The 24,634-nt window shown below is 45.7% G+C and overlaps 1 protein-coding gene across 6 annotated transcripts in view; it reads right to left on the bottom strand.

Moving 5' to 3' along the window:
* SSBP3 (single stranded DNA binding protein 3) overlaps positions 1 to 24,634 on the bottom strand; it is an 81,277-nt gene that overhangs the window by 33,422 nt on the left and 23,221 nt on the right. Inside the window, exon 1 of one of the 6 annotated variants that reach the window (XM_056532174.1) lies at positions 3,079 to 3,232. The exons of 4 other annotated variants lie outside the window; for them this stretch is intronic. In XM_056532174.1, the coding sequence (XP_056388149.1) occupies positions 3,079 to 3,123 (45 nt within the window). In that variant the 5' untranslated portion in view covers positions 3,124 to 3,232. Of the gene's footprint in view, positions 1 to 3,078; positions 3,233 to 24,634 lie in introns of those variants that run through there. One more of the 6 variants, XM_056532175.1, reaches the window with a different exon arrangement.

Consider the following 24,634-nt stretch of genomic DNA (forward strand, 5'->3'; position numbering starts at 1 on the left):
TCCAGAGAAAAGGAGCATATGGCGCAAAAATTAGCCGACCAAACGTTTCACTGCGGTCGGCTCATTGAAATGAATTACATACGGGAGCGCATAGTAAGGCATACGGGAGCGCGAGGTTTTAGCTGCTGTATGCGCACCCGTATGGGAGAAAACGTGATGTGAACCCAGCCTTAGGCTGGGTTCACATCACGTTTTTGCCATATTGTTTTCAATCCGTTTTTCTAAAGAAAACCGTATGAAAAAGTAAACAGTATGCATTTTTAAACTGTATACTGTTTTTTAAAAGTACATACAGTTCCGTCCGTTTTTATAATAATAATAAAAAATAAAAAAACACATACGTTTTTGATAATTTTGTCCATTTCTAATGGGAGGGGTGTTGGATTGTGACTTTAGGATGCAAATGCGCATGTGCAAAGTAAAAACTGTATACGGTTTCCCATATGGAACCGTATACATGTGCGTTTCCCATTGACGTCGGTTTTTAAACCGGAGACAAAAAAGTGGTCAACTACGGGGCGTCAATGGGAAACGCACATGTATACAGTTCCATACGGGAAACCGTATACGGTTTTTACTTTGCACATGCGCATTTGCATCCTAAAGTCCCCACCCAACACCCCTCCCATTAAAAATGCACAAAATTATCAAAAACGTATGTGCTTTTTTTTTTTTTTTAAATGGACGGAACTGTATGAACTTTTAAAAACACATACGGTTTACTTTTTCCCATACTGTTCCATCCATTTTTTTGCCATACGGTTTTCTTTAGAAAAACTGATTGAAAACAGTATGGCAAAAACGTGATGTGAACCCAGCCTAAGGGCTGGTTCACACCACGTTTTCGCGCATACGGCAGGTGGAGAGCTGAAACCTCGCACTCCTGAATGCCTTTCTATGCTCTCCTGTATGTAATTCATTTCAATGAGCCGGCCGCAGTGAAACGTTCGGTCCAGTCGGCTCATTTTTGCGCCATATGCGCTTTTTCCCTGGACCTAAAACGGTGGTCAACCGCGGTTTTAGGTCCGGTTATAAAAGCGCATACGGCGCAAAAATGAGCTGACCGGACCGAACATTTCACTCCGGCCGGCTCATTGAAATGACATACATACGGGAGCGCATAGAAAGGCATACGGGAGCGCGACGTTTTCGCTCCTCCCTGCCATATGCGCTCCCGTATGGGAGAAAACGTGATGTGAACCAGACCAACTCGGAGGCACTCTTCAGACCAGATACGGTTATGTGAATGAACCCTACACTGTGGAGCTGACATCTTGTACTGGCATAAAGATTAAAAAAAAAAAGCCATGAAGTCTGATTTATAACAAAAGAGGAAATGTTAAACAGTAGAAAAAGACGACTGCCGGGTATAAAACGCACTAAATGTGACGCATGGAGATCTGCATGAAATTACACAACAATCCGCATCTTGCGCATGTGGGTTTCTGCAACCCTGTTCACACGCAATAGAGAAGATCAGTCAGCGATTAGATTGAGTGGACATTGCCGTCTGTGGGGACGGCAATGCGTTCGACGCAGATTCTGCCTAAGGAATGCGCAAGCTCATTCTTTTGGTGGCAGAATTTCAGGCGCAACAATTTCGTAATGGGCGCTGTGCAGCAGAATCCCAATGGGATTCTGCAGCACCGAAATTTCCAACTGAAATTCGGAAACCTAGCCTTACGGCTCATGCAGACTACAGAGATTCCTAAATTCCAAGCGGATCCAACTTCCAGCAGCCTCCCCTTGATATTAATAGGATTCCGCGCTTGGCTCACACTTCCAAAGTTCTACAGCAAAACTTTCGACAAGGAATTTAAATTCCGCCGATGGAATGAACAGGCTCGTTCTTTCAGCACAACCCGACAGCAAATTCTGTACGAGAAAGGAAAATACTTGTTGAATTTTCTCAGTATGCATGAGCCCTTAGGACAGTGGTCTCCAACCTGCGGACCTCCAGAAGTTGCAAAACTACAACTCCAAGCAAGCCCGGAGGTCCGCAGGTTGGAGACCACTGCCTTATGATATTGCTATTAAAAAAATAAATAAATAATAGGGATCGACCGATAGTTTTTTTTTTAGGGCCGATACCGATAATCGGTGGAGGTTAAGGCCGATAGCCGATAACTTATACCGATATTCCGGTATAAGTTATCGGCTATTTATCCCCCCACGACACCGCTGCAGATCATTGATTTAAAGCAGGCGCTTTAAATCAATGAACTGCAGTGGCTTTTGCGGTGCCATAGACCGCCGCCACCACCCGCTTCTCTCCCCCTGCCTGCCCCCGCACCGCTCCCCCCACCGCCCCAGCCCCATTGCCTCCTCCATCCCCGGTTTTATAATTACCTGTGCCCGGGGGGTCCACTCTACATCTGGCTCCGGTGGCGTCCTCCTGAGCTGTCACTGTGCGCACTGACTGTGACGGCACGTCCCTCATCATTGCGCACAGCGTAACGCAGGACGCAGCAGGAGCCAGAAGTAGCGTGGGCCCCGGGAACAGGTAATAAAACCGGGGATGGGGGAGGCACTGGGGCCGGGGCGGTGAGGTGGGGGTGCGATGCGGTGCGGCGGGTCGGCGGTCGCTGTGCTGGGCATTATCTGCTTATCGGCAAGGTAATTGCAGATACCGATAATGCCCAAAATCGTGATTATCGTCCGATAATATCGGCCAAACCGATAATCGGTCGATCCCTAATAAATTTCATTTAAATAAAAATCTTCATTTCCACACAGATATCCGTACCTCATGATGGAGATTTTAGTGCAGATTTTGAAACATACAGGGGGAAATTTATCAAAACCTGTGCAGAGGAAATAAATTACCAGTTGCCCATAGCAACCAATCAGATGGCTTCTTTTATTTTTCACAGGCCTTTTAAAAAAAAAAATGAAATAAGCGATCTGATTGGTTGCTATAAATCTCCCCCATAATATTATATTATATTGTAATAAATTAATTAAATTTTTTTTTTTGTACTTTTTTTTTTTACTTTTACACTTTAGTGAAAGGGTTTGCAGACCTAGGTTCCGCATGAAATCAGCTTATATTACAGGAAGTAGCTGTCTGACCCTTACTTCCAGTTTGTCTTTATCTGTCACCAGGTCAGGCAGACAGTCCATGTCACATCCTTCTCCCTGACTGAATCTATATGCCCATAAGGCGCGACATATGATCTGGTGTCCACGGCCAGAAGCTTGGAAGATATATCAGAGACTGGAGCAGTGGTCTTCAACCTGCGGCCCTCCAGATGTTGCAAAACTACAACTCCCAGCATGCCCGGACAGCCGTTGGCTGTCCGGGCATGCTGGGAGTTGTAGTTTTGCAACATCTGGAGGTCCGCAGGTTGAAGACCACTGGACTAGAGTATTCACTAAAACCGGTCCCTCAGAACGCCGCCAACATTCCCCTTCATAACCCACAATAAAATGGTGCAAAGAAACTGATATAAAAACGTTCAGCTCGAGGAGCCAGCAGACTGGATGTCGTCCAGTTTGGTGGATTATTCTGTGACCAGCTCTGGCAGTACAACCCAACAAGCAGCCTTGTGCGCGAGAAAAAGGATAACAATCTGCTCGGTCATGGAGGTCGTCCCTCAAGTCTGCACTGCATAAGTACTCTGCATCCATTATAGATGTGACCCCAGATTTTTTAGTCCAACAGATGGTGCAGACATGAATTCGGGTAGAAAAACAGACATGGTCGCACATCTACAATCTTGTATAATGATCTAATTGCTTCTCAGCACAATATCAAAAACTAACAGGTTGTTAGTATACATTTTTGATCAAAAAGTACAAGCCCACTCGCCACGTCAAGGCCACCTATCCAGAGTGGGTCCCTAACGTCCCTAGCATAAAATGGCGCAGCACCGGGCGGCGACCACTACCGCCGCGACGCCAATGCCCACAGGGGGGGGGGGGGGGGGGGGGGAACGACCCACCGGCAGAGCAGCTCCAATGCCACTCAAACCAGTCTATGGGCCGCACCCCCCCGCAGACACGGCGCCACGGCAGCAACGGACACCGCACAGCACCACACCACACCAGGGCTTGTACTTTTTGATCAAAAATGTATACTAACAACCTGTTAGTTTTTTGATATTATGCTGAGAAGCAATCAGATCATTATACAAGATTGTAGATGTGCACCATGTCTGTTTTTCTACCCGAATTCAGATGGTGCAGACGTGACAGAAGCAGCTCTATGGGCTGAATAGACATATAGGCCCAGATTTATCAAACTGTGTGAGAGAAAAAGTGGAGGGATTTTTCCCCAGCAACCAATCACAACTCAGCTAACAAGCTGAGGTAAAGTGAAAGCTGAGCTGTGATTGGTTGCTGTGGGGAAATCCCTCCACTTTTTTCTCTCACACAGTTTGATAAATCTGGGCCATAGTGAGGTCCACAGCAGATGCAACGACCAAGACAAATTCCGAAGGCGCCATCGATGATGATCTGACATGATATGTGGGTCACTCTGCCCTCAAGCATATGGTCAATGATCTTTCGGAGGGGCCAAAGCCTGGCCTGGAAGTAGAAGATCCCAAGTAGAGATGACGAACTTACAGTAAATTCGATTCATCACGAACTTCCCAGCTCGGTGGTTGCTGACTTTTCCTGCATAAATTAGTTCAGCTTTCCGGTGCTCCGGTGGGCTGGAAAAGGTGGATACAGTCCTAGGAAAGAGTCTCCTAGGACTGTATCCACCTTTTCCAGCCCACGGGAACACCGGAAAGCTGAACTAATTTATGCAGGAAAAGTCATCAACTGCCGAGCTGAGAAGTTCGTGACGAATCGAATTTACTGTAAGTTCGCTCATCTCTAATCCCAAGTAATAAGCTACATTTTAAAGGAAATGTTCACATAGCAGAATTTCCATAATTTCGCAGAAATTCCGTTAAGCAATGCTTGCCGAACGGAATTGCATCGGGATTTCTGTGTTCTCAGAACATGGAATTCTGCAGAAATTCAAACCCCATTGATTTCAATTGTTATTCGGCAAAACATAAGATTTGTCTTCAATTTTTGTGGACTGCAGAAAGCAGAATTTCTGCGGCGAAATGCCCGCCGTGAAAAATCTGCTGTCTGAATGGGACTGCGGAATCCTATTTAAGTCAATAGATAGTAAATTACGGTGGAATTCCACATGAACATTCCGCTGTGTGGACAAGTGATTCCTGTAGTCCTATGTCAGTCATATGTATCCATAAAGCTGAAGAGGGAAAACGTGACCCTTGCGATGGCGCTGCTAGTTCCAAAATAACGTGGAGGCCAAACCAGAGGTATTTGTAAAAACACCGGAGTGGTTTATTTAGACATAAAAAACAATAACGTACAGGGATGACGCGTTTTGGGGGAGCCACCCCCTTCCTCAGATCAGATATCTGAGGAAGGGGGTGGCACCCTGAAACGCGTCATCCCTGTACGTTATTGTTTTTTATGTCTAAATAAACCACTCCGGTGTTTTTACAAATACCTCTGGTTTGGCCTCCACGTTATTTTAGAACTAGCAGCGCCATCGCAAGGGTCAAGTTTTCCCTTTTCGCCTTTACCTCCATCAGGATCGGATTATTCCCTTCCCTGGGACCCAGGCTCCTCAGCTGTTCCTGCCTATTTACTACCCACAGTGTGGGTTATATGCGAATATTTTATTCACTCAAGGTGAGCGGCCATTACTTAGGGGCATGTTCTGCCCTCTCATGGTTACCATTAGAGATGAGCGAACTTACAGTAAATTCGATTCGTCACGAACTTCTCGGCTCGGCAGTTGATGACTTATCCTGCATAAATTAGTTCAGCCTTCAGGTGCTCCGGTGGGCTGGAAAAGGTGGATACAGTCCCAGGAAAGAGTCTCCTAGGACTGTATCCACCTTTTCCAGACCACCGGAGCACCTGAAAGCTGAACTAGTTTATGCAGGAAAAGTCATCAACTGCCGAGCCGAGAAGTTTGTGACGAATCGAATTTACTGCAAGTTCGCTCATCTCTAGTTACCATGTTCAAGTTTGCCAAACCTTTGTAGTGGTAACACACAAGGCGCCCTCGTCGGTCTCTTTTTCTACTTTCATATGTATCCATAGGACTCTTACTTGGTAGAGGCCTGAAATGTCTTTTTGCTCTCAGCCAGGCTGGTATGCTTCACTATACATTTCTGCACCAAGGTAAAAGCATACATGGCGGTATACATTTTTTTCCCTTCTATGTTTTACAATGGGAGTGTATGAACGGTGGATGCTACTGTATATTCATTGGAGGTATACGCTCATCCTCCCTGTATATACCTTGCATGTACATTGTAAAACAGCGTTTCCCAACCAGGGCGCCTCCTGCTGTGGCAAAACTACAACACCCAGCCAAAGGCTGTCCAGGCATGCTGGTAGTAGTAGTTTTGCAACAGCTGCAGGCACCCTGGTTGGGAATACTGGCCTGAGTGACCATTCACATTGCAGAATATCTGCCCAGAGAAAATCCAGGCAGACATTGAAAGGAGAACTGCGGACAAGAACCATCTGCATTTACAGCAATGCAGCCGCGCAGAGTTCCGCCGAAAGTCCGGACTTTTAAAATTTCCGCTGGTCAATTTTCGGCCAGTGAAATTCTGCAGTGTGAAAGGTGCAGCAGAATCCCACGGAAAACAACGGGAGGCTGCTTCATCAGAATTTTCAAGCAATATTATTCCAGAATTAATGCAGATTTCACACAAAATTGGGGGTTTTAAGACCCCATCCCATATATCTGTTGAAAATTCTAGCAGATATTTTGCAGGTCAATTCTGGGGCACAGTTTAAACAAGCAGCCTTTGGCTGTCCGGCATGCTGTCAGTTGTAGTTTTGCAACAGCTGGAGGCACCCTGGTTAGGTGAACACTGGGTTCGGCTGTCCGGGCATGCTGGTAGTTGTAGTTTTGCAACAGCATGGGGGTTGGGAATCATTGCTATTAAAGATTTTACCGTTTGCAATGCCTAAGATGAAATCCGCATCGAAACCCATGAACAATGAAATTTATGACAGTATCTTGTGGACTCCTTAGGCCAGTGGTCTCCAACCTGCGGACCTCCAGATGTTGCAAAACTACAACTCCAAGCATGCCCGGACAGCCGTTGGCTGTCCGGGCATGCTGGGAGTTGTAGTTTTGCAACATCCGGAGGTCCGCAGGTTGGAGACCACTGCCTTAGGCCACATACACAAGGTGGAATTTCCAAGCGGGAAATATTCTGCTTGTAAATTCCACTGCAGCAGAGTCCTATTGATTTTAACGGGATTCTGCTACACCAATCACACGGTGGAAATTCCCAATTTTGAGTGTCCGTAGGAACAATGAACATGCTTCTATGGATTCCACTCAAGTGCATTGCAGTCTATGGAGATTTCACATTTCCTAGCACTGGGAAAACATGCAGATTTGCAAAAGGTCCGCCCATCTTTTCCAGGCAGACCTTGCGCAAATTTTCTGCCGTATGAACATAGCCTAAGTCACATAATAATGGCCCTGGGACCTTCAGCAATGACATGTACGGGGGGGGATCCTGGGTTCACTTGCAGAGGACAAGCAGCCATACATACGTGGTTCTTTCTCCATTACACTCTATGGCAGCGGTCTCCAACCTGTCAAACTACAACTCCCAGCAAGCTGGAAAACACTGTTCTACAAAAGGTATTTCGTGACCACTTTTATTGAGGAAAAAAAAGTTTACGGTAATCGTGTTAATTAATTTATCATACAAAAACCTTTTCCCTTCCCGGACATCACTAATGTGTAAATGAAGAATGCCGCTCGTTGATCCTATGAGAATCGCCTAGGATATTCCTCTTATTAGAACAGTCTCAATGGAGATCCAGAATCTAGTCTGATCTATATTTGGGAATTAGAGATGAGCGAACTTATAGTAAATTCGATTTGTCACGAACTTCTCGGCTCGGCAGTTGATGACTCTTCCTGCATAAATTAGTTCAGCTTTCCGGTGCTCCGGTGGGCTGGAAAAGGTGGATACAGTCCTAGGAGACTCTTTCCTAGGACTGTATCCACCTTTTCCAGCCCACCGGAGCACCTGAAGGCTGAACTAATTTACGCAGGATAAGTCATCAACTGCCGAGCCGAGAAGTTCATGACGAATCGAATTTACTGTAAGTTCGCTCATCTCTAATCGGAATACATTTCATACTAGAGCTGGGCGGCATGACCAAATATGTGTATCATGGTATTTTTGTAACTTATGGCAGTCCCACGGTATATAACGGTATTTCTTTTACCCCCCCCCCCCCCCCCCCAAAATCATGTGACCCGCCAGTGCTGTTCTGCTCCCCCCCAATTAATGATCAGCCCAGCGGGGTACTACTCACATGTGTCATCCGCAAGCACTGCCCCCCTCCTCTTTGTTGGGGGCCGCCGGGGCTAGAACTCACTGTACGCCAGTGGTCTCCAACCTGCGGACCTCAAGATGTTGCAAAACTACAACTCCCAGCAGTTTTGCAACAGCTGGAGGTCCGCAGGTTTGAGACCACTGCTGTACGCTGCATCCCTATGCCCGGGCTGAAAAAGATAAAGAAAATAAACTTTAACTTACCTAAGTCGGCCTCACACTGTTCCTTGGGACTGGAACGTCGGACAGCCGTCAGCCTATCACCGGCAGGAGCGATGTCCCGCCCCGGCCAGCGATAGGCTGAGCCCACTGTCATGAAAGAAGCCGTCCAGAGCTCCTTGCATGACAGTGGGCTCAGCCTATCACTGACCGGGCGGGACATTGCTCCTGCCGGTGATAGGCTGACAGCTGGCGGTCGTTCCAGTCCCCAGCGTAAGGCTGACGTAGGTAAGTTAAAGTTTATTTTCTTCATCTTTTGCAGCCCGGGCGTTGGCTGTCCGGGCATGCTGGGAGTTATAGTGTTGCATAATCTGGAGGTCCGCAGGTTGGAGACCACTGGCGTACAGTGAGTTCTAGCGCTGGCGGCCCCCCAACAAAGAGGAGGAGAGCAGCGCTTGCGGGTGACATATGTGAGTAGTACCCCGTTGGGCTGATAATTGGGGGGGGGGGGGAGAGAGCAGAACAGCGCTGACAGGTAACATGATTTGGGAGGGGGAGCAGAACAGCGCTGACAGGTAACATGATTTGGGACATAGGATTAGTTCCCCCATGTGGGGACAGCGCTGTGCTGTGCTGATAATTCATTCCCAAGGGGGAGGGGCCCAACCGGTATTGCGGTATGGGAAAAATTCATATCGTGCAACCCAAAAATTTCAGCATTCGTTATGAACCGGTATACCGCCCAGCCCTATTTCATACACAGTCATAGGTTGCGGTGAAGTTTTAAAGGGGTTCTCCACCATGAGGTGATTTTAGTACGTACCTGGCAGACAGTAATGGACATGCTTAGGAAGGATCTGCGCTTGTCTTGGGCTAAATGGCTATGTTGTGAGATTACCATAACGCTGTGGCTAGCTTTTTGTGAACTGGTATTTCCTGTTTGTGTTTTCTTCTTTTGCCTACAAATCCCATAATTCTATTTTCCTCCCTCCCACACATCAGCCACCCCACCCATTGAAACATAAATGAGCTACATCCATTCAAAAGACCTGTGGTTTTCAATCAGGATGGCTACAGCTGTTGCATTAGTTGCAGATTGATCCCTCCACCCATTGAAGCAGACAGGCTCCCTGTCATCAGCTGACTAGTGATGTCAGGTCTCGGCCGCATTGCAACCTGGGAAAAATCTGTGACAACAGTTATTTTGTATGCTGTTAAAAATAAATATTGGGGTGAAAATCACAGAAGAATTGTGAGGAAACCGTCACACACAGGTACAGACACTATATTATGAACTACACTAACTTTACAGCCCCTGTAGCATAGTCAAATAAAAAAAATCCTGGAATACCCCTTTAAGTCCATTTATGTGGCACGTTTTAATGGCATGAATGACCACCATTAATGGATCAGATTCCAAAAAGGGCAATGTTTTTTCTTTAAAAAAATAAAAATAACCAATAGTTTGGTATAGTCTCGGAGACAACACAAAGCTGCAGCACGAGCACCAGCATCCGGCTTCATTGTCTTATCCGCTAGAGAACAAGTCTTCAGATTACCGGTAGCAGATGGTCTGGAGGAATCATGGGCCCTTCCAGTGGCAGGATGGATGTCTGGCGGACATCCAGGAACGTGTTTCATAGACCCGTTGACTCATGCGTCAGAGCTGTGAATCGCCCGCAGACGGATCGCGTGTGTCAACAGGGACTATCGCCTTATAGTATCAGGGTGACTCACCAGAAACGAGGGCACTGAAAGATCAGCTTGTGGGTGTACGAAGGCTCAATACTGCGGTACAGGGACGGATGCGCAAATATGAAAAAAAAAAAAAAAAAAAAAAGATCCTGTACATCAAGATTTATGGAAGTGTTTTTCCAGCGAGTGTGCCTCCAGCTGTTGCAAAACTACAACTCCCAGCATGCCCAGACAGCTGGAAGTTGAAGTTTTGCAACAGCTGGAGGCACACTGGTTGGGAAACACTTTTCAGAGGCTTGTGAAGCTGCTGTGTCCTCGCTCTTGTGCGTCATTTTTACGTATGTCATGAACACAAATTTCGTGAACAAAAATCCTTTTCCTTCCAGTACTTAGCTGCTGTATGCTCCACAGGAAGTTCTTTTCTTTTTTGAATTTCTTTTCTCTGTCTGTCCACAGTGCTCTCTGCCGACACCTCTGTCCATTTTAGGAACTGCCCGGAGGAGTAGAGGTTTGTTATGGAGATTTTCTCCTACTCCTACATTTTAGGAACTCTCCAGGTGTCCGCACTGTATTCAGACAGACAGGAAATTCAAAAACTGTGGAGCATACAGCAGCTGATAAGTTTAAGAGTTTTAAATAGAAGTCATTTACAAATCTGTAACTTTCTGGCACCAGTTTATATATTTTTTTTTAATCATCAACTGGTGCCAGAAAGTTACAGATTTGTAAATTACTTCTATTTAAAACTCTTAAACCTTAAACTTATCAGCTGCTGTATGCTCCACAGTTTTTGAATTTCCTGTCAGAACACAGTGCTCTCTGCGGACACCTGGAGAGTTCCTAAAATGTAGGAGTAGGAGAAAATCTCCATAACAAACCTCCTCCTCCTCCGGACAGTTCCTAAAATGGACAGAGGTGTCGGCAGAGAGCACTGTGGCCAGACAGAGAAAAGAAATTAAAAAAGAAAAGAACTTCCTGTGGAGCATACAGCAGCTAGGTACTAGAAGGAAAAGGATTTTTGTTCACGAAATTTGTGTTCACGACATACGTAAAAATGACGCACAAGAGCGAGGACACAGCAGCTTCACAAGCCTCTGAAAAGTGTTTCCCAACCAGTGTGCCTCCAGCTGTTGCAAAACTTCAACTTCCAGCTGTCCGGCATGCTGGGAGTTGTAGTTTTGCAACAGCTGGAGGCACCCCGGTTAGGAAACACTGCTACAGACTGAAAAGGGTACTCCACTGGAAAACATTCAAAAAATTTTTTTTTTTTATGTTTTCCAGTGAAGTACCCCTTTCAGTCTGTAGCAGTGTTTCCTAACCGGGGTGCCTCCAGCTGTTGCAAAACTACAACTCCCAGCATGCCCGGACAGCCTTCGGCTGTCCGGGCATGCTGGGAGTTGTAGTTTTTCAACAACTGGAGGCATTCTGGTTTGGAAACGCTGCAAATTTGTTGAAAGTTTTGCCCAGTTACTTACAATACAGAAGTCAAAAATCCGCAACGTATCTGACAAACGTGAACATCCCCTTATTAGTACAACAGTGTCTTCCAGCCTGTGGCTTTCTGGCCGTTGCAAAACTACAACTCCCATCATGCACTGACAGGAGAAGACTCTCAGAAACAGGCAGCTGTAGTTTAGCATTACCTCAAATACAACCAGCAGGACCAAATGAAGGAAGCATGTCCTCCTCTCAATGCACTGCAGGCACAATGCCCGCATTTCGCTTATAGGGAGTGAAATTTGTCTTTTCGAGCTCCATCGCAAAAGCCCAGCCGCTTAAATGATGTCAGACGATGACATCATAACACTGCCTGATATAAAAGTTATGCTAAAAAATTGCCATATAAAATGTCAATTAATCTATGCACATTTACGCTCGACTCAGCCGAGTATGCATTTGTACTGAACATGGAGACGGGAGAAAGCCGCTGCTAGACTCTGCTATCTCCCTTGACATCATCCGTAATTAGGCCACACATTAGATGGTCCACCAATCCTGCCAAAATAGTCAAGTTCAGCCAACATCAACCCCATCAGCTTCAGTTATCAAATCAATACGACAGTGTGATCCAGACAGATTATAGGGCTACATTGACACCATGGAATTTCCAAGTGGAGCGTTCTGCTCTGAAATTCTAATGCAGCAGCCTCCCATTGTTTTCAATGGCATTCTGCTGCACCACTTCTGCTGCAAGCATGCAAATCCCGGACTCCTCCGAAAGAATAACCATGTTCATTCTTTCTGCAGAATCTTCCCGGATATGCATTGCCGTCTATGGAGACTGCGCATGTCCAAGTGGTCCTGGCGTTGGTTTGTTTTGCTGGCGCCGACTCCAGACGGAATCTTCCCCCGGCAGAAATTCCGTAGTGTGCATGAACCCTTATTTTCCAATCCTCCTGATATATCATGCATAGGTGGCGGAATTAAAACTTCAGGACGTGTGCATTAACCCTGACTGATTCAGTCGGCGCCTGCTGTGCTAGAAACGTCTGGCGGAATTTTCTCCGGGTGGATATTCTGTAGTGTGAATACGGCTTAAAGTGATTGGCACAGAGACGGAGCTCGGTTCTGGGCTGGTACTGAAACAACTTGATAACTATAGGGCAGTGGTCTCCAAACTGTGGACCTCCAGGTGTTGAAAAACTACAACTCCCAGCATGAACGGACAGCCAACGGCTGTCCGGGCATGCTGGGAGTTGGAGTTTCGCAACAGCTGGAGGCCCAATGTTTGAACACCAAGTCCTGCACCATCTGAAGGACTTGATAAGTCACATTTACTAGAGGATCTGCCAGTAAAAAAACAGAGGCAAGAGCTCATAATTCTGTCCGGCGAAACGCACAAAAGTTAACAACCCCCCCATTGTCATGCAGAATCATGGGAAAGCATCCTTTTTTCCCCACTTCAGATTTTTTCCTTAAAAAAAAAAAAAATAAATAAAAAATAAAAAAAATTCACAAATTTTCCATAGCAAATAAATGGTATGTGGATCATTATTGGATCTGATGCAGAACTTGGCACATACGTCCACCCGTAGGATTAATTCACATAATGGGAAAAGCTTTCATTCTACTTGTACACGGCACAGGTTATTAACAGCATCGGGAAAAACGGACAAGATCCGTAAAACCTTGTCCACGCACACAGCGTCGAGCGCGCCGATTTCCCAAACTGGTGCGGATTTTTCACCTCAGTTTAACGCCTTTTATAATGTAGCATGAGCAAGTAGTCAAAAATGATGTAGGGCAGTGGATCCTAACCAGGGTGCCTCCTGCTGTTGCAAGACTACAACTCCCAGCATGCCCGGACAGCCAAAGGCTGTCCGGGCATGCAGGGAGTTGTAGTCTTGCAACAGCAGGAGGCACCTTGGTTGAGAAATACTTAGAGGACGTCATAACACTGCGTGAGGTAAAAGGTTACACCGAACCTGAGGTAATCATCCTAGAGCTGGAATTCGATGGACACCGAGGCCAGGATAGAGTGCGGACACAGATTTGCACTTCCTCCGCTGCCCCCCACACTACATACATGGAACTAACCAAGGAGATTGGGGGGGGGGGGGGGCGGGCAGAGCTGTAGAGCCTGCGTAACCTCTTCCCTGCAGGAAGTGCCGGCGCTGGACGGAGGATGGGAAGTTCAGAGTCTCCTACCCCTAATCTGTGGGATAGTTCTCTCTCCAGATGCAGTCAATAGGGGGGAGGGGAGGCTAGCATTCATTTTTATCTCCTCAGCACAAAAGAATGTCATCCCCACCTTTGTCTTGACATACCTCACCCATCATCTGTGTGTGCCTATACCCAGTGCTGAAAACTCACGGTCACTAACCCATTATAAGGAGCCACAGACCCCAAATACACACGTTAGATTTAGGCAGGCTTTTATTTGGCTTACAGGGGGTTTACCCTAATCCCCTTATCGATTGGGATAGGACCGATTGGGATAGGACCGATTGGGATAGGACCCATTGGGATAGGACCCATTGGGATAGGACCCATTGGGATAGGACCCATTGGGATAGGACCCATTGGGATAGGACCCATTGGGATAGGACCCATTGGGATAGGACCCATTGGGATAGGACCCATTGGGATAGGACCCATTGGGATAGGACCCATTGGGATAGGACCCATTGGGATAGGACCCATTGGGATAGGACCCATTGGGATAGGACCCATTGGGATAGGACCCATTGGGATAGGACCCATTGGGATAGGACCCATTGGGATAGGACCCATTGGGATAGGACCCATTGGGCCACTCCCCACTCACCTGAGAACAGAGATCCCATGGGTTCTTGTTTGACTAAAAGTGGTGGATGGTCATGTGCGCGCCATCACTTCAGTCATATCTATGGGCCAGATGAAGATAGAGGAGTACAGCACTTGGCTATCCCCATCCAGTGGCAGTACACGTTTGATTGTGGCTCTATTCAAACGAGGGGGACATGGGACCCCTAATCTCATGAACACGGTTGGACCACCATCAATCAACATGAAGGGGATAAGTGTTCTTCACAGGAAACCCATTTAAAAAGGTGGCCATGAACCTTCAATAGTCAACCACTCAATCATTCGCTGTCCCTCTTGACTTCTCCATACTAACTCCCATTCGCTCGGTCAAGCTCGATCTCAATAGAGAATAAACTCACGGTCAAACCCCTTAGGATAAGTTCATCCTGCCGTCGTGCTCAGACCGGTTCGGTTTTTGCGGCGAACGGACCCCGAATGGCCCAGGGCACAACTGACACCGCCAGGTCCAGACGGATCTAATTGATTTGAATGGGGTCTGTCAGGGCGCTGGTATTTTACAGAGTTGAGCAGAGAAAACAAATAGGATATGCAGTATTTGGCCGACATAGGTTAGGCTGGGGGTTCACACCAAATTTTTGCCATACTGTTTTCAAATCAGTTTTTCTAAAGAAAACTGTATGGCAAAAAAAAAAAAAATAGATAGAACAGTATGGGAAAAAGTAAACAGTACACGTTTTTAAAACATGGTGTATGTATGTATATATATATATATATATATATATATATATATATATATATATATATATATATATATAAAAAACATACGTTTTAGAAAACGTGGTCCATTTTTAGAGGGAGGGGTGTTGGGTAAAAATGTGCATGTGCAAAGTAAAAACCGTATACTCGTGGTTTTTAAACCAGAGACAAAACCGTGGTCAACCACGTCAATTGGAAACGCACATGTATACGGTTCCATATGGGAAACCGTATACGGTTTTTACTTTGCACATGCGCATTTGCATCCTAAAGTCGCCACCCAACACCCCTCCCAATAAAAATGGAAAAAAAAAATCATGAACGTATGTTTTGTTCAATTTTTATAAAAACGGACGGAACCGTATGCACGTTTAAAGGGGTACTCCGGTGCTTACACATCTTATCCCCTATCCAAAGGATAGGGGATAAGATGCCTGATCGTGGGAGTCCCGCAGCTGGGGACGCCCGGGATCATGCACGGGGCACCCCGTTTGTTATCAGTCCCCGGAGCGTGTTCGCTCCGGGTCTGATTACCGGCGACCGCAGGGCCGGTGGCGTGTGACGTCACTCCTCCGCCCCCGTGTGACGTCACGCTCCGCCCCTCAATGCAATCCTACGAAAGGGGGCATGACAGCTATCAAGCCCCCTCCCGTCAGCTAGCATTGAGGGGCGGAGCGTGACATCACACGGGGGCGGAGGCGTGACATCACACGCCACCGGCCCTGCGGTCGCCGGTAATCAGACCCGGAGCGAACACGCTCCGGGGACTGATTACAAACGGGGTGCCCCGTGCATGATCCCGGGCGTCCCCAGCTACGGGACTACCGCGATCAGGCATCTTATCCCCTATCCTTTGGATAAGGGATAAGATGTGTAAGCACCGGAGAACCCCTTTAAAAACAGTATACAGTTTAAAAACGCATACTGTTTACTTTTTCCCATACTGTTCCATCTCGGGTTTTTTTGCCATACGGTTTTCTTTAGAAAAACGGATTGAAAACAGTATGGCAAAAACGTGATGTGAACCCAGCCTCACTTTAGCTAAGCACAGTGGCAGCGTGAACAAGCCCTAATCTCACACCGAAACTAAGGTTCGGGCCATGTTTAAACCCAACATTGTATTGGATCCATCTTTTGCCCAACATGTGCTATAAGGCAAAAGTCGCCCCCCCCCCCCCCCCATATAGTCGTAAGATAGTAATGGGTATGCGTATTTGCACCTTTATTAAGCCTTATTATTCTTTCCCCTTCAAATCACTGCATGCAAATTCCTGTTTCAACAAGGCCAGGTCTACTGGGTGACTTTTGGCCATTAAAGGGGTACTCCCGTGGAAAACTTTTTTTTCTCCTTAGATCAACTGGTGCCAGAAAGTTAAACATATTTGTAAATTACTTCTATTAAAAAATCTTAATCCTTCCAGTACTTATTAGCTGCTGAATACTACAGAGGAAATGGTTTTCTTTTTGGAACACAGAGCTCTCTGCTGACATCATGACCACAGTGCTCTCTGCTGACATCTCTGTCCATTTTAGGAACTGTCCCGAGCAGCAAATGTTTGCTATGGGGATTTTCTCCTACTCTGAACAGTTCTTAAAATGGACAGCAGAGATGTCAGCAGAGAGCACTGTGCTCGTGATGTCAGCAGAGAGCTCTGTGTTCCAAAAAATAAGACCATTTCCTCTGTAGTATTCAGCAGCTAATAAGTACTGGAATGATTAAGATTTTTTTTTTTTAAAAGAAGTAATTTACAAATCTGTAACTTTCTGGCACCAGTTGATAAAAAAAAAAAAAAAAAAGTTTTCCCACGTGAGGACCCCTCTAAGTCCAAAACCTCCATGAAGGAGGACCGGGGGCACGTAGCTTATCACTAAACACTATACATAGGAAATGCTGGTTAAATCCAGTTTTTAGCGTAGAGATGGTGACCATGTGTTTAACACTTTGTATGACTGCACACCTTCTATATTAATCGGCTGGTCTTAGTCCTAAATCAGATTCTACCAAATCAAACCTAAAACCAAGGAGTGTGCCTCCAGCTGTTGCAAAACTACAAATCACAGCATGCCCAGACAGCCGAAGGCTGTCTGGGCATGCTGCGAGTTGTAGTTTAGCAACAGCTGGAGGCTCACTGGTTGGGAAATGTTTTATGGAATGGCTTTGCAAATATACAACCCTTTAAAAAAAAAAAAAGGCCTATAGTAGTTTAAAATTGAAAAACGGCACCACACTTGTTCCCAGGCTGTGTGTGGGTATTGCAGTTCTGCCCAAATTGATTTGAACCGAGACCGGAGGTCAGTATCAGACAAAACCCACATGGAAAGCAATTTTGCACACAATCTCAAATGGCTGTTAGGGCAGGATGGGAGTAGTAGTATTTTAACAGCTTGAAAGCCACAATAGTTTCACCCCATCCATTTGTGATTGGTGGAGGTCTGACCTATAGGGAAACCCTACCAATTCAGAAAATGCCTGAACTACAGCACAGATCTATTCGAGGGGGCTAATCCGGGACTGGTCGCTTCATTTGCAGAAGCTGCGGGGGGGTCTTCGGCATTCAGCCACCACCCATCCCAGGTCTCCCATCACGACGACACATCCCATTACTTTCGGACAGCATTTCCCAGCCAGGGTGTCCCCAGCTGTTGCAGCACTGCAACTCCCAGTATGCTGGAAGTTGTAGTTTTGTAACAGCTGGAGGCACCCTGGTTGGGGAACACTAAGTTCGGCTGTCCAAACATGCCGGGAGTTGTAATTTTGCAACAGCTGGAGGCACCCTGGTTGGGAAACATTGCTTTAGTGGCTGGAATAACCCTTATTTAGTGTACTTCAATACAGAGTTGATCATGGGGGGCTCATCCAACATCAAGACGATCCACTAAACAGTATTCTCTTCCAGCGCAGCTTTTTTTTTTTTTTTTTTTAAATGTTTTTTAATTTTTTTTTATTTCTTTATACAGTGATCCCTCAACTTACAATGGCCTCAACATACAATAGTTTCAACATACAGTGGTCTTTTCTGGACCATCGTAAGTTGAAACCAGACTCAACATACAATGTACAGACAGTCCAGATCTGTGAAACGTGTCAATGGCTGGAAGAACCGACCAATCAGAATGGGCATTCATTGGAAAAACACCTTTATTAGTGAAGCCTATGCACTGACTGGTGTCTGGTAGCGCCCCCTACAGTACAGGAAGGTATTACATGTTCTGTACACTTTACCTGTACCAGGGTTAGCTGCTCCTTTGGACACCAGGTGGGGGCGACTCCATTACTTTTTTAGGACACTGTGTACTGTACAAGACCCAGAAGAAGATCCTGTCCTCTACCTAGACCAGTGTTTCCCAAGCAGGGCGCCCCCAGATGTTGCAAAACTACAACTCCCAGCATGCCCGGACAGCCTTTGGCTGTCCGAGCATGCTGGGAGTTGTAGTTTTGCAACAGCTGGAGGCTCCCTGCTTGGGAAACACTGACAGACAGTGATTTACAGCTCCCAGCAGATATTTCCTACTTTTATATGTAAGAACTTTCTTTATCTGTATTAGTTATCTACTTTTTTTTTTTTTATTCTCACTTTTTCCTATTTTTGGATGACATTTTGGTGCCTTTAGAACCAATTACCAGGTTTCCATAGAGTTCAGGTCTCAACATACAATGGTTTCAACATACAATGGTCGTCCCGGAACCAATTAATATTGTAACTCGAGGGACCACTGTATTTTCGTTACAAAAATCACTGAATAAAAACAAATTATCAATTACAAATAAAGGATATATCACTTGCCCCACTCACCCAGGTTGGGGAGAGAAGCTTCCAGTGCAGCTTTAAAAGCAAAGAGTCAATACATTTTTACTCCCTGGCACCATGTCGGACAACAGAGACAGGTTAGGTTACCCGGCTATGTTGACACAGCAGCGCAACCGCTTGTTTATTTCAGCATAAGGAGTGACGAGTGAATCCTGCACCTCCACAGATACCAGCAAGTGACAACTTTCTCATGGGCACAAATATTGGGAGGATTAGAGAACACACCCAGCTGCCCTCCCTGCAGATCTTCTGGGAATTATAGAAGGAGCAAAAAAAGAAGCGGCGGTGGTGGCGGCTGACTGGGGGCCCAGCCGCACAGCTTGTGCAATAAGGCTGTGCATATCCTGCCCATTAAACAGTTAATACATTTAATGGCACCTATTGTGGCAGTGACAATGCTACTATTTTACAGTATCATTTCCTGTGCACTTAAATACACAAAAGCCGCAGACCATGCAACCAGCGCGCACTGGAAGTTGGGAGAGTTTGTAGAGATCCCAGTGCTTAATAGGGCTCCTAGGGGACATAGTGTTAGGCCTTATACACGACATAGAAAGTGCAACTCAGATCAGGACGACAGTATTATTGGGGCAGATGCATGCGATCAGAGGACAGTATTATTGGGGCAGATGCATGCGATCAGAGGACTGTATTACTGGGGCAGATACATGCGATCAGAGGGCAGTATTATTGGGGCAGATACATGCGATCAGAGGGCAGTATTATTGGGGCAGATACATGCGATCAGAGGACAGTATTATTGGGGCAGATACATGCGATCAGAGGACAGTATTATTGGGGCAGATACATGCGATCAGAGGACAGTATTATTGGGGCAGATGCATGCGATCAGAGGACTGTATTATTGGGGCAGATAAATGCGATCAGAGGACTGTATTATTGGGGCAGATACATGCGATCAGAGGACTATTATTGGGGCAGATACATGCGATCAGAGGACAGTATTATCGGGGCAGATGCATGCGATCAGAGGGCAGTATTATTGGGGCAGATACATGCGATCAGAGGGCAGTATTATTGGGGCAGATACATGCGATCAGAGGACAGTATTATTGGGGCAGATACATGCGATCAGAGGACAGTATTATCGGGGCAGATACATGCGATCAGAGGACAGTATTATCGGGGCAGATACATGCGATCAGAGGACAGTATTATCGGGGCAGATGCATGCGATCAGAGGACAGTATTATCGGGGCAGATGCATGCGATCAGAGGACAGTATTATTGGGGCAGATGCATGCGATCAGAGGACAGTATTATTGGGGCAGATACATGCGATCAGAGGACAGTATTATTGGGGCAGATACATGCGATCAGAGGACAGTATTATTGGGGCAGATACATGCGATCAGAGGACAGTATTATTGGGGCAGATACATGCGATCAGAGGACAGTATTATTGGGGCAGATACATGTGATCAGAGGACAGTATTATTGGGGCAGATACATGTGATCAGAGGACAGTATTATTGGGGCAGATACATGCGTCATTGCATCTCCTTGTAGATATTGTAAGGCAGTGGTCTCCAATTGCTTTCAAGCTGCTGCAAAACGACAACACCCATCCCGGCCTGATAGCGAAGTTTCACAAAACTGGAGAACACTGCTGTAAGTCAGTGTTTCCCAACCAGTGAGCCTCCAGCTGTTGCAAAACTACAACTCCCAGCATGCCTGGGAGTTGTAGTTTTGCAACAGCTGCTGCTGGAGGCACACTGTTTGAGAAACACTGCTGCAAGAGCATGTTCACACAGCTGATCTTCAAGCTGATAAGATCCTCAATGCAAGCGGAATCGGGGTCTCAATATCAATCCGTTTCTTTATGCCCCTTCAAACTTTGGAGCAGGTATTTACGTTCCCATTGGGAAAGGCGCCAAAGCGTGCAATGTAACTTTTCTCAGCATCTGACAGCATGTGGAAAAAAGCATGTGCACCGTCAAGCCATCCCCCCATTGAATTTAATGCAGGTGAATGCACATGCGTATTTTGCTGCTGATTTTCAGCAGCAGATTTGGCTACCCATTGAAGTTCAATAGGTGGCGAAACCAACTGCAGAGAAAATCTGCAGCCAAATATGCATGTGTGAACATATCCGAAGTGTAGATTCTGCATCCAAATCAGCTCAGAGTTTTGCCATGTGAACAAGGCCTTAGGCCAGACTCCTGTATTCCTCCTAAAAAGGAAACACAGGAACCTTTAATATGGCCTGCTCAGCTATTCTTACCTGGTAAAACCTTGCCGGGTCTGATTCTTTTTTCCCACTATGGGCGGGGGGGGGGGAGAAGACATTAGTCATCTTGTTCACTAGTATTAACGCAGCATATGCATAAATTATGTACTAATATACCTAGTACTGAATGCAATATGTATAGGCTTTAGAGATTGCAGCTCGCCTTGATAGTTTGCTGGCGATTCCTATGGGACAATGCACCAAGACTGATCCCAGCGGTTGGAATAAAGAAAGTCTTTTTTTGCATCTTATCCGTGTCAGAGAATGCAAAATTTCTTCAAAATAGAGGTTGTATATACAAATATACAAACCATAGCAAGAGATTGCTACGTGATCAGGAACATTGCTACACATATATTATTTTTATATATTATATTATATTAATATATATATATATATATATATATATATATATATATATATATATATATACACACATACATACATACACCGTATATACTTGAGTATAAGCCGAGTTTTTCAGCACGATTTTTCGTACTGAAAACGCCCCCCTCGGCTTATACTCGAGTGAACTCTCTGCCTGTCAATCCCTTCTCAGTGGTCTTCAACCTGCGGACCTCCAGATGTCAAAAAACTACAACTCCCAGCATGCCCGGACAGCCATCGGCTGTCCGGGCATGCTGGGAGCTGTAGTTTTGAAATATATGGAGGGCCGCAGGTTGAAGACCACTGGATTGACAGGTGGTAATGATGACAGGGGGGGTGGGGATGATGACAGCGTGATGATGATGGGGGTGTTCATGACGGGGGTCTGGATGATGACAGGGGGGGATGATGTATTTCCCACCCTAGGCTTATAGTCGAGTAAATACCTTTTACAGGGTTTTGGGGGTGAAATTAGGGGCCTCGGCTTATATTCGGGTCGGCTTATACTCGAGTATATACGGTATATAATGACTGAACCCCTTGTAAAGTCTCCGCGTCGGGGCTAAGAACGTATCATCTAGGCACGAAATGCTGATAAGCCCTAGATACGGCCTAAAGAAGGCTCCAGTTTGGTCAGGGATGTGAGCGGCACTGTACAGAAGGCAGCAGCTTAATCCACATCTGCTCCACAGGACACCTGTGCGCCGACTCCGGCTAATCCTCAATGGCTGTATGGCAGAGCAGCAAACATTGTGAAGGATGGAGACCTCAGCACTGCTGCGGAGGGGGATGGGGGGAGTAGTTCACATCACTGAATATGATCAGCCACATCCTTCGCCGTGTACATGCCTTGATATGAATCCTGGGGGGTGAGGAGTCGGGCCTTGGAGCTGACACGGAGATGGTCATGAGCAGGGGAGGGGAGGGAGGGGGCATGCACGATACTGGGGTCCCAGTCTGCTTCACTGATTTATAGCTGCCCCTGTACCTCCCATGTAAAAGAGGCTTATTGTTCTTAGCCGTGTGGAGGCCCCGAATTGCAAATGTGAATGGCTTTGTGTCCCTTTTGTTTCCTTGAGCAAGAACAATAAAAACAGATAACTGAGGGTTTATGAGCCGGGAGCAACGCGCCCACAGGGCTGGAAATCTACAACCTTTGGTCACCAAAGGCAGGAAAAAAGAAAAAAAACAAGAAAAAACAAACAAACCTGGAGTGATAGCGCACACACAGAAAAAAAAAGTGTATGCATAATTAAAAAAAATAATAATTATATATAAATTATAATAAAAAAAAAGAGGATAATTCCGCAGCACACATAGTAAAGTGAAAAAAAAAAAAAAAAAAAAAGGTAATTTATTCCATATTAAAAGGCGTTTTCAAAGCAAGCAACGTTTCGACAAGGCTCAACCAGTCTTTCAAGCAGGGCTTTTTTTTTTTGCACTTTACTATGTGTGCTGCAGAATTATCCTCTTTTTTGATTGTACCTATGGTGAGCCCTTGACCAAAGCGCCAAACTCTGCGTGCACCACCAATATTATTTCCATCATCCGGTGTGCTGTTCATCTCCTTATCTGCTAAATTATTATATATATATATATATATATATATATATATATATATATATATATATATATATATATATATATATATATATATACACACACACACATACATACATATATATATGCACACACATGCATATACACACTTACACACACATATACCATATCTATATACACATACACACATGCACTTTCAGTAGCACCTACCGGCTAATTTAAAAACACCCAAAATGCGCGATGCAACCTGGGCATGCTGAGAAAATCCCTGATTGGGAAAGAATGGCACAGCTATCTCTCCTGTCCCCCTCCCCCCTGTAAACATGAAGAAAGGCGATCAATATTAGATTGAGTATTAGATTGAGGGGGTCCGACTCCCAGGACCCCCCTAAGGTCAGCTGTTTAATAGGCTGTGGCGCTCACGTAAGCATCGTAGTCTCTTTAATTTTAACCAGCGCTCCTACCTGCCTTGCTGAACTATTAGTAGCAGCAGTGCAGGTTATTGAGCATTTCAGTGTTGAATGAAATGGGACTATGGTGCAGCACCTTGTACCGCCGCTACTGATAGCGTGACAATGCACTGGTAAATAGATAAGAGGCCGCTGCACCCAGATGAGCTCCATAACAGCGCATCAGTGGGGGTACCAGGTATCAGAACCCTTGCAATCTGACAATGGTGGTCTATCCTGAGGACAGGCTGTCAATATTATGTGGTGTCCCGGTACTGTACTTGTACTGTACCTTGTGTTATAAGTCCCCCAAGTCAGAGTTCCTCCATACTGATAGGATGCTCTTAGTGGGGTAAACCTGCCCCCTGGCGTTACGACAGTAAGGGGTTAATCCAACACCTTTCATCACTGCACAGCTACACCCTACCTACTCTAAACCCCCAAACTACCACAATTATAAGGCTGGATAACTCCTTTAAAGCTTTTATTATAGACAAGTGGGTCAAGACAACGCTCTGACTGATGCGTTTGCAGCTTCTATACAGATCTTTGCGTCTCCATGGTAACAGACTACAAAACAAACCCCGAGTAGTCTGATCCTTCAATACTACCACCTTTACTCAATCTCCAACATAACATACGATAGGTTAGCAGCGTTTCCCAACCTGGGTGCCTCCAGCTGTTGCAAGACTACAACTACAAGAAAAAAAACTACAGCTTTCGGCTGTCTGGGCATGCTGGGAGTTGTAGTTTTGCAACAGCTGATGGTACCCAGGTTGGGAAACACTGAGCAGGAAGGGGAAAAAATATATATACAGATGACAACATGAATGCAGGATCAGACTACACGGGGTTTGTTTGTTTGTCGTCTCATAAATGCCGTATACACAAAACGATTTTAAAACGTAAAAGAATTGCTATACTGTTCATTTTAGAATGGCAACAACAAAAATTGGCTGC

This window comes from Hyla sarda, chromosome 7 (genome assembly GCF_029499605.1).
Source record: "Hyla sarda isolate aHylSar1 chromosome 7, aHylSar1.hap1, whole genome shotgun sequence".
Classification (NCBI taxonomy): domain Eukaryota; kingdom Metazoa; phylum Chordata; class Amphibia; order Anura; family Hylidae; genus Hyla; species Hyla sarda.